Below are 11,347 nucleotides of genomic sequence, written 5' to 3'. Positions count from 1 at the left end.
TTACATTGTAAGTGTGCTTAAGTCAATAGGCTTATGTGTGCAAGGTTATGTGAATACACGCATGCATACCCATGTGTAACTTATGCATGCAAGATTTTAAAAGCCAACTAGGAAATTCACCCAAAAGAATACTGCCGTCATGGGAGTTAGATCTCATTGCAGGCACTGAACATACCATCCTTTGGATTCTCCTGTTTTCTCATCCTTAATCCCAGATTTGCATTCTGATATATAAATCTGCGTTATTAATGATGACATGTGGCACTTAGAGGTACTTTAAGCTGGATGCGGATGTTGACATCCCTACTGGTGGCAACGCAAAGTTCCAGTGCCACTGGGAAAATCTCTGGGAACTGCCCCTCCTTCAAGAGAAAGAGGTCCTTAAAGTTGCAAATAGGATGGCTTGGACTGTTTTTATCGAGGTGGCCTTGCACCGCAGATGCAATCACAACGCTCATGGTGTTCCAGTTGAATATCAACCAAAGACATGTTGTTCTTGGTTCTGCCCCTTCTCCTGGCATGACCTGCTTCAGGGATGAATTTCAGCACCTAGAATAGAAAATGGATGGTTAGTCAGAAGCCACTTCGAGTGCATCCAGGAAACCACGTATTCTGGATGGAAGTTTAAAACTGGTCTTAGAAAGGATTGCACTCCTTCTCAAAGGCCAAGCACATAGTTTGGGAGACAGGGAGGTATAACAAATTCCAGTCACTTCATTTTTTAAATTAACCCAGTTCAAACCTTCCAGACTGAACAGAGATTCCGACATAATCTGTGGTCGACGTTCATATATTTCTGAGCTCGCAGTGTGGTTTGTGGTCAAACGAAAATGTGTTCTACAGCATGGGTAAATTTGGAACAATGAACATAAAATTGTGCATGCTTTAATCAATGGGAGAAGAATGCATCCATTTCAATGATGTGCACAACTGATGCATACATTTGCAAAAAAAAATATGCATGAAACTATGCACGGATTTTCATGTGAAAAGAAATGATCTGCTTTGTGGGATGACTCCTGGTTCTACTAATATGAGAGGGGGAGGAAAAAAATGCCTCGCTATTCACATTCTCCACACCATGGATAATTTTGTACACTTCTATCATGTCTCCTGTCATTTTCCTTTTTTTCTGAGCTGTTGTAACCGTTCCTCATTTGGGAGTTGCTCCAGCCCTTGATTATTTTAGTTGTCCTTTCCTGCCCCTTTCCAAACCAATGGTCAGAGATGATAGGTAGTTGTAGTCTAGCAACATCTGGTGGCCACAATTTCCCCACCTCTGCTCTATAGACATCAATTCCATGTGCAGCCTATTGAGTGCAGAAGCTGGAGCATACACAAACACTTTCCCCAACATCTAGTGACTGTAATACAACGATTTTTAAAATTGTGAACTAGGGCTTTTTCAGGTGCTAGCACATGATGGGGGATTAGATCCGCCCAGGATTGAAGCCAACAGATCTTCTGACAGTTTAGGGATTTTGTCTTTTCTCTATTTTCTATTAAGAAACATGAGCACAGTCTATGTGCACTTTGCTGATAACAGGAGAGAAATGAATTGGCAGGCATGTTCCCACCCAAGACGGCAAAGCAGTGTTTGAACAACACAGGAATTTGGCGGCTTTACGAAATGATCAAGGGACTGATATTTCAAGTGTCAATCCTGCCTTTCATCTAATAGTCTTAGGCTCAGGTTTATTTGGCAGAACTGAAAATAAAATAAAAAGCAAGGTCGCCTGGCATGGTCACAGTATATAAAAGGGAACTCGGCACATTTGAAATAAAGCTGAAGTTTTCAGATTATGGGCCATTTGCTTGCTCAAAGATGCCTGTCTACTGCATTTATTTGAAACTGACCTGACCTGAAGTCATCAAATGGAATTTTCCATTTCTTTAATAGGGAACTCACCAAAATACTGCAGTGTATCCTCCTCACATCCTAACATAAGCCAGCCAGCTATGTGCTCCTTCAGGACAATGTAAGCTGTTAGTTGTAGAAGCAGGGCATTTCATAGCCTGCCCCCCTCCCCCAGTTTTCCATTTATCCAACAGCAGACACTGAACTTTCTGTAGCTACTGAGCATTATCAATCTCTATTGGACTGGTGTGTGTGTGTGTGTGTGTGTGTGTGTGTGTGTGTGTGTGTGTACACGTACATGTGTACAGGATCGTGATTGCTGGCCCTGTCCCAAATTTCACATGTTTGAGGTCCCATGGCACAGAGGCCTAAACATGCTATTCCCAATATGTATTGGGTTGGAATACACTATCTCTGCCCTCCATTATGCAAAATATATCACATTTGGGCATAAATGAATAGGAACATGAATGAAAGGAGATTCATGCTACAGGATTTTTATTAGAATGTAATTTTTATTAGAATTATGATTTTATTAGAATGTAAGCCTATGCGGCAGGGTCTTGCTATTTTATTGTTTTACTCTGTACAGCACCATGTACACTGATGGCGCTATATAAATAAATAAATAATAATAATAATAATAATAATGATAATAATAATAATAGGAAAATGGATCTCCCAAGATATCAAGTCAATTTGAGGAAATCTGGAAAAACAGGGAGCAAATTACTGACTGAACCCATACAAGCAAAGTCTAGTTCAGGGATTCTGTTATGTGAGTCATCGGAAATATATATTGGCTTTAAATAGTTGTATTTATTTATTTTACATTTATATCCCACCTCTTTTCTACTTGCAAGGAACCAAAGGTGGGTTACATGGTCTTTCTCCTTCTCAGTTTTATCCCCACAACAACTCTGTGAGGTAGGTTAGGCTGAGAGTTGGTGGCTGGCCCAAAGTCACCATGGCTGAGTGTTGGACTAGAAAACGGATCTCCCAAGGCCCAGTCCATCACTCTAACCACTACACCACACTCTTTCTGTAGGAAATGAGTAAAGATATGACTTAAGGAATGGCAGGTCTGGTTCCAAGGTTTGGGTACAACTATGCCCTTGGTGCATAATGCCCATCACCAGCTTCACAAGCAATTACTACATAGAATCATAGAATCATAGAATAGCAGAGTTGGAAGGGGCCTACAAGGCCATCGAGTCCAACCCCCTGCTCAATGCAGGAATCCACCCTAAAGCATCCCTGACAGATGGTTGTCCAGCTGCCTCTTGAAGGCCTCTAGGGTGGGAGAGCCCACAACATCCCTAGGCAACTGATTCCATTGTCGTACTGCTCTAACAGTCAGGAAGTTTTTCCTGATGTCCAGCTGGAATCTGGCTTCCTTTAACTTGAGCCCGTTATTCCGTGTCCTGCACTCTGGGAGGATCGAGAAGAGACCCTGGCCCTCCTCTGTGTGACAACCTTTTAAGTATTTGAAGAGTGCTATCATGTCTCCCCTCAAACTTCTCTTCTCCAGGCTAAACAGTCTCTCTTCATAGGGCTTTGTTTCCAGACCCCTGATCATCCTGGTTGCCTTCCTCTGAAGGCGCTCCAGCATGTCTGCGTCGAATTGTGGACCCCAGAACTGGACGCAATACTCTAAATGAGGCCTAACCAGGGCTGAATAGAGAGGAACCAGTACCTCACGTGATTTGGAAGCTATACTTCTATTAATGCAGACAAAAATAGCATTTGCCTTTCTTGCAGCCATATCCCATTGTTGGCTCATATTCAGCTTGCAATCTACAACAATTCCAAGATCCTTCTCATTTGTAGTATTGCTGAGCCAAGTATCCCCCATCTTGTAACTGTGCATTTGGTTTCTATTTCCTAAATGTAGAACTTGGCACTTATCCCTATTAAATTTCATTCTGTTGTTTTCAGCCCAGCACTTCAGCCTATCAAGATCACTTTGAAGTTTGTTTCTGTCTTCCAGGGTATTAGCTAGCCCACCCAATTTTGTGTCATCTGCAAATTTGATAAGCGTTCCCTGCACCTCCTCATCCAAATCATTAATAAAAATGTTGAAGAGCACTGGGCCCAGGACTGAGCCCTGCGGTAACCCACTCGTTGCCTCTCCCCAGTTTGAGAAGGTCAAACATGGAGGGGGTGGGAAAGCTACAGCCTCCCCCTCATGCTCACAAACAGGCTGATGTAGGAGGAGCACTGTAACGGCCCAACGCCTTCACTGTGTAACCCCGCATGTTAATACCAGGGACCCAAATAGTGATGAATGCTAGGATTGGGGCCAGGTAAGATATCAGCTCTGGTGGGCCCTGCTGTGGTACGTTTGCCCCGACAAATGCCCCAGTATACTGGGTACTGATTCAGGGGCTGAGGAATGGTTAGAGTAGGGGAAAATGTACATCAGAAAATATTCCCCCTTCATATATCACAGATTGAATCAATCCCGTTATGTGGGACCATGTTAATAAAACCTAGACAGAATGGGAAATGCGGCTGCTGAGGCTGATACTGTGTTGATAGGAATCTAAAAGATTACGATGCCCTTATAAAAGTTCTCATAGAACTGACTATATGGGGGAAGCAGAGGAATGCGACGCTGTCCGGGCTTTCTGCCTTGTAACTATATTGAAGGATAGTGAGGAGTCGTGCTTCTGTGACTTTCCCGTCTGGTGACAAATGCTTTGTGCTTCTCATGCAAACTGCATCACGCTCTCCTGACCTTGTTTGGAATCTAGGTGAATATGAAATGATCTAGGGTCATTGAAAATATACTTCAGAATGACATATTCTCCGCAAGGCGGCCCCCTGGGTAAAGATTTATCTATTTTTGGTGGAGAGCAATTTCCTGTTTTTTAAACAATCAATAGTTTTTAACCCTGCTATGCTGGAAAACAAAACAAAACCCCACTTTGGTGTTCTGATATTGGAAGTCAAAGAGTTTAAAAATGAGTGGTTGGCTTGTTAAAAAATAAAAATAAAAATGAGGTGTTTTTGAGACTGCATTTAAATCCAATTTAAGGTGATAAATCTGAAATTTCGTTGTTGTCTATAATTAAGGAGGGACGGAACAGACTATTATATTAGTCCGTGGCAAATTTCACGTGTGTTCATTCGTAAGTCTATCCTGTTCCAATTCTGCATTAATCTGAGGGGGAGAGGGGGATGGGTTAAAAATCTGCATAAAGTTCATTAATGTTTTATATGAACATTATGGTAAAACATGTATTTTAATTTTAAAAAATAAGCATTTTCCGGTAAAATATGCATTTTTATATGGATTTTGCTATGTTTTTAATGCCAAAAACTACTCCACATTCTGGAGAAGTGCAGAATCCAAAGGATAACTATTCTAATCTGCACATTAGCTTGGGACATGTTATCAGGACAGCTCACTTCCAAACACAGAGTGCACAAAATCCTCGAGCGTTCCTGTTACAACACAGTGACACAACTATACAGACACTTCAATGTTAATTCTCATGGAACCTCACCATTTACTCATTCACCTTTCTTTAAGGTCTATGGAAAATCTGCAAGACTGAGATGATTAACACCCAGGGTGGCCACTTATGCATTGCCAAAAAACTGGAAATGCATCACCAAAACAACAACAATAACAACAGGACAAAACAGGGCACAGATCTGCATAACATTTGCATATGTTAATTTATATGATAGATGCTACTAGCATTTAAACAGAAATCCAAGACATCCCACCATGGAGGGGAAGACGGTGACCAGTTGACCCATGTGTCTGCTCAGTCTGCTGTCCAGGAGCTAACAGTTGATGAGGTAACTTCAAGGCCCCCTCTCTCCCGCTGTCCCTCTGCTGTCCTAGAGGAGTTTTGCCCCGAAACATGAGTGTTTTAGAACTATATAGCAGGGGCACACAGTTCTGGAGATGGGAAAGGCATCCTTTGAAAACTAATCCCTGCCCTACTCCCAACCCTCATTCTAGGATACTTACTGTTAGCTGTGAGGCACTTGAGCAGGCCAATTCTCTTTCCATTTTCTCCCTCCTCTTGAAAAAAAAAAACCTGTTTCTCAAACTGCAGAAATAACTGATAGATACAAACAGCCCACCTGCCTTCTGGGTTCTTTATAACACACACACACACCGCTCTTCAGTAGGCTCAATTACTATCAACATTCTGTCAGGCAGTTTTTAGTGTGTGTGGGTTTAAAATAATATCATACACACACACACACACACAGAGTAAATCCAGATTCTAGGTGTTCCCCTAAGTATGTAGAAGCCCCTACCCTATTTGTATGTGACGCAATTTCACTTTCCAAAAGACTGCCGCTCAGGTACGTGAGTTGATTGCTAGGGTCAGCAAGTGGGGCCCGCAAGGGAATGTACCCTCACTTCTTAGCTGGAGTGCTCCTGTTTGGGATTCGTGATGGCCAGACAGACATGTACTCCTCCAGGATGAGTTGCTAAAGGAAGCTCAAACAGGAGCCCCACCTTTTTCTTTTCCAACTGACAGTCAACATTTGGTGGCTACTGAGCATGCTCTGTCCTTACTGAGCTACTTTTAAGGGTTTTTTTTTATTGGTCTCTTAGAGTTAAAACAACAACAACATTACTACATTTATGCCTCAGCATTTTTGCCCTCTTGAACAGAACGCAAGGTGGCACACATGATCTTCCTCCTCTCCATGTTGTCCTACATGTGAGGTAGGTTGGACTGAGAGTCTGTGACTGGCCCAAAGTCATCCCATGAACTTCATGGCCAAGTGGGGACTAGAACCCGTATCGCCTGAGCCGTTCCAACACTCTAACCACTACACCACACTGGCTCTTTGCACAATGTACTTCTTCAAACCTTGGGATTCCTTGAAGCATGCTGATACCTCCCTGAATGGTCCCATTTTGGCAACTATCCAGTTTGCTATGAGAGGGAGAAATTATGTCTTGTTTTTGTAATTTCGCTGTAAGCTACAAATGTAAAGGTACAGCAAAAACAAAACAAAAACAACATATTGATTAATAAGTAAATCTATCTAATTTCTACCCTGTTTTTTTTCCCTCTGAAAAACTCAGGGCATGTCTAGACCTAGGGAGGGGAGGGGGAGGATCTCATGATATAGTGATCACGAGATCCTCCACCTCACTCTACACATGGCGCATGATGTCCTGGGAGGAAGGAGGACATCGCGCCCACCAATTTGGATTTTTTTTTCTATTGAAGATGGGCGCATGAGTGCTCCATCAGAAAGGTAAGTGTTTTTTTTAAAAAAAGATCCTGCTCCCCCTCCCACCTCCTGAAGAGCTCCATGCCCCATGGTTTACTTGCAAGGAGCCGGGATGAAACCGGGACAGCTACTGACACATCATCTTGGGACAATCTCGAGACCACAGGAAAAGTCAGGATTAAAGCCGTCCCTGTTATCTCAGGGAAAGGGAGGGATCATTCATCCCTGCCCCCAGGATCCCCTGTGCGACATGTGGACACACAGGGGTGATCCCCAGGATAAGCCCTCGTGTAGACATGCCCTCAGAATGACTCATATAATGTTACCAAGATGTACTCCCACCCCAGTCATGCCTAACTTCAGTAGCAGAACTGTACCTTGTGTCTTCAGGACATTCAGTGGCCTCACATCAAACATTTGCTACATGTAGAATGCCAGCACATCACAGAGCACATCTCTGCTTGCCCTCTTTCTTCTTGGCATGTTCAGTTAGCAACACTTAGGCCCTGGTTACTTCAGTGCCCATCTCGCCCCGGTGCCCCACTACCAGCAGACCTGTTCACAGGAGCGGGGCGCTCTGATTGTCCCTCAATATCAATTAGAATGTGCAGGAGCCGGGTCTTTTTCAGTTGCTGGCCCCCAGCTATGGAACGATTTGCCAGTGGAAGTTAGACAGGTTCCCACTGTACACTGTTTTAAACGTCAGTGTAAGGCGTTTTTATGTATACAAGCATTTGTGGGAATGTTTGAATTTTCATGTGACTTGAGAGCTTTTAATGGTAACTGCTTTTATTAATTAATTAATTAATTAATTATTGCATTTATATCCTGCCTTTTTTCCACCAAGGAACCCAAGGTAGCATACATAAACTTCCTCCTCTCTGTTTTATCCTCACAACTACCCTGTGAGGTGGGTTGAGCTGAGAGTTTGTGACTGGCCCAAAATCACCCATTGGGTTTCCATGGCCAAGTGGGGACTAGAACCCGGATCTGCCGACTCCCAGTCCAACACCATAGCCACTACACCATACTGGTTCTCTTACGTGATATTGTAAAGTGCCATGATGCTGGAAATGGTGAGGTGGCGCTATGAAAATGTTTTAATGAAATAAAAATAAATAAAGTTCTACCTGGTGTGCATTTAGATATATGACCCCCATATGATAAGAAATATCTGGTGTGATGGCATGGGAGGCTGCAACCTTCATAAAGCTAAGCGGGTCTAGGCCTGGTCAGTTTCTGGAAGGGTGACTACCTGGGAACCCCATATACATTGATTCCTGCATTGAGCAGGGGGTTGGACGCGATGGCCTAGTAGGCCCCTTCCAGCTCTATGATTCCATGATTCTGCGCATCCTGAGGTGGCAAATCCTCTTGACGACTGGGCCATTTGCCTCTTGCTGAATGTTCAAATTGATTCTAAGTTGGGAAAGATACGAAAGAGTCCATGTCACCTGCTCTTCTCCCCCTGATGAGAGCTTTTTTGTTTTGTTTTAATGGCTAGATAAATGTGGAACAAAGCTAGTGAAGGGTAGTTAACCCCAGGACGGGACACACCCACACCCACACCCACACACCCACCCTCCTTAAAGAATCTTTCCTGGGAAGAATGTTGCACCGGACTAACATCAGTCCTGTCTTTGATGGATCCAATATAGATTTATCTTCACTGCGTCTATTAATGCTAATGTCTAAATCTGTGTTCATTGTACTGTTAATTCATCCCTAAAGGATACATTTACATTTAAATTTACAAAAGCCAGGTCATTCGAAGCTAACGCTAGAACATTGTCCTTAATTAATTCCGGTTTGTGAGATAAAACGAATGGAAGGAATTAATAGCAATGTGGCAGACTTGGTGAGTTAATTCCCATCTCACCATTCCAGTGGAAGGCAGGTCTTTCCACGCTGTGTCCACCCAGCAGCCTAGCAATCGCTTATCCTGACATGATAGCATTCAACGAAACCTTTAACATTCATTATAAATCACATTAATATTTGGGTGCTGCGTAGGCATTCCCTCCTTCAAACCAAGCTGCTGCTTTTGTATTTATTCATATTCAAGATGGATTTACACATTGTACTGCTTTTAGAAGCTTCTCTTCCCCACCCACCCCCACTCCCAATTCAATCAACCTGTACAGAGAGAAGCTCTGTGATCTTGAAACGTATTCATTAAGGACAAGCTCCACAAAATAACAACCAGATATTTTATTTATTACATTTATAGCCATTTTACCAAGCTAAGCAATCCCAGCGGTTGCAACCTTCCCTCCATAAGGGAGATGCTCCATACATCTTTCTTCATGGCCAGAGAAGTAGGTAGGGTGGCCATGTGTCCTACTTTACAGAGGACAGTCCTCTAGTTGAAGGGCTGTCCTGTGCAATTCCAGTTTGACGCTAAAGATCCATAAGCATGGTTGCCCATCATCAGTTAGACTGAGCAGGCAGGCAGCCATGATAGTTGGTCACAGTCTTCCATCCTATGGGACTGTACTGATGCTGCATTTCTCTTTAAATCACAATATTAATCATGTTAGTCATTAATGTGTGGGGTTCCTCATCCCGGTAGGGATATGGGTGTGGATGTCTGTTTTTCTGATTATGGCCCCTCACCGGATTCACGTAAAGCACTTGTTCAGTCTGTTCTGAATGTTCAGTGCTTAAAACAGGGCCGAAGAACCTCAGTCCCGGCCCCCAAATCCAGCCCTCTTGGAGCCCCAATCTGGCCTCTCGGGTTCCCCAGAGGGCCATGCCCCCTTCCACTCGCCCCACCCCCTTTCCCCGACAACCAATCATTTGGTGATTTCAAAGCTTTTGTGTCTGTTTTCTCCATTCTAAAAAGTTGAAATGCTTTTCCTTAAGTCTTAGGGCTCACCTACACCTAGAGCCCTTTCAAGATGGGGGAGGGATGATTATGGGGTTTCCAGCTTCCAAGATCGTCCCTCATGGAGCACACATGAGGGAAATTTCATGGGAGTAAAGGAGAGCCATTGTGGGACGTGTGGCCCGTGATGGTGCTTTCGAAGGTGTATTGGGAGAAGTCGGTGGGATTGGACAGATGGGTATGGGACATGGAATTCTTTTTAATACCTCCTCCGAGAAGTGTACCAGCGTAAATACACAGAAATGCGTGTGTGTGTGTGGGGTAGGTACTGCGTTGAAGATGCACTCCTGCGCATAGATATGGTTGCATTTAAAAAATGCACGGACGGGGCCAAAACACACTGCGAACCAATTAAAAATGTGCAGAAAATGGCGGCCGTCCACTCCCGCACACGTCTGAAACCACTGGATATGCTCCTGACAGTAGGTTGTCTGTTTGCTGAGCTGGGTGTTCACACCAAACAGCAGCAGCTTTGGGAAGGGGGGGGGCACACCACAGAGCTGAAAAAAACATGGCAAAAGCAGTCTGCGATATTCTTGAATAACTGAGGCGTCATCCCTAAATCACTTAGAGAGTAGGTGAACATCTTGCGGTGCAGTAGGGACGTCCTCGATATTATTCAAGAATAAACGGCTGGTGCAGATTAGGCCTTAGTTACTGGCAGTAAGAGCTTTCAGTTAAGACAGGCTGGTATTTTCCCCACACCCCTTTGCTTTTGGCTATGCCCATCCCTGGAATGGAGGCCACAAGAACTTCTCCAGCCTGGAATTTGGCTGAAAGAGGTTCAGCATAGTGCTGTGCTGATTCTTGCCCCCTATTTGGAGAAGTTTCCCTCTTCCCATGAAAGAGGCATTGTTTTTTCTGTCTCTTTCATGGGGAGGGGGGAATTCAGAAAAAAAATTCCCCTTATGGAGGGGGACAGGATTCCCAAATACCCTTTTTAAGTGTAGCCAATTGCTGAGGGTCTTTATTTCTACTTTTTTAGTTTTTTTTTTTAAAAAAACACCACCCCTGTGGATGAGCCCAGCATATTGGAGACCATGTGACCTCTTCTTCTCCAATAAGCATTCCAGTAAGAACTCCTGGGCTCCTGAAAATGCTGGAGGTGTTTTAAGAAAAATAAATAAAAAGAAAGAAAGAAGAACTCTCAACAACTGGCTACATTTAAAAAGGGTATGTGGAAAACCTGTTCCCATCCCCAAGGAGAAAATTCTCTGAAATTCTCACCTTTCCCAACCTCTTTTGCCTGAGTTTTTGCTTTTTCTCCATTCACCCCCACAAAATGCTGAAAATGGAATGGTTGAATTTTTGGGCCATCTACTGGTTCAACACCTCTGGCTTAATGGGAGAACTGGATAGAGGGCAATAAAGGCCTAGGCATG

The 11,347-nt window shown here is 43.6% G+C and overlaps 1 protein-coding gene across 1 annotated transcript in view; it reads right to left on the bottom strand.

Moving 5' to 3' along the window:
• Positions 1–263: 263 nt before the first annotated feature.
• PDGFD (platelet derived growth factor D) overlaps positions 264–11,347 on the bottom strand; it is a 196,142-nt gene continuing 185,058 nt past the window's right edge. The window contains exon 7 of the mRNA XM_063127106.1: positions 264–549. Coding sequence (XP_062983176.1) covers positions 415–549 — 135 coding nt within the window. The 3' untranslated portion in view covers positions 264–414. The remainder of the gene's footprint in view (positions 550–11,347) is intronic.

Source organism: Elgaria multicarinata, chromosome 5, assembly GCF_023053635.1.
Source record: "Elgaria multicarinata webbii isolate HBS135686 ecotype San Diego chromosome 5, rElgMul1.1.pri, whole genome shotgun sequence".
In the NCBI taxonomy this organism is placed as follows: Eukaryota; Metazoa; Chordata; class Lepidosauria; order Squamata; family Anguidae; genus Elgaria; species Elgaria multicarinata.
Note: the sequence above shows the minus strand (reverse complement) of the source record. Positions and strands in the feature narration are given on the sequence as shown.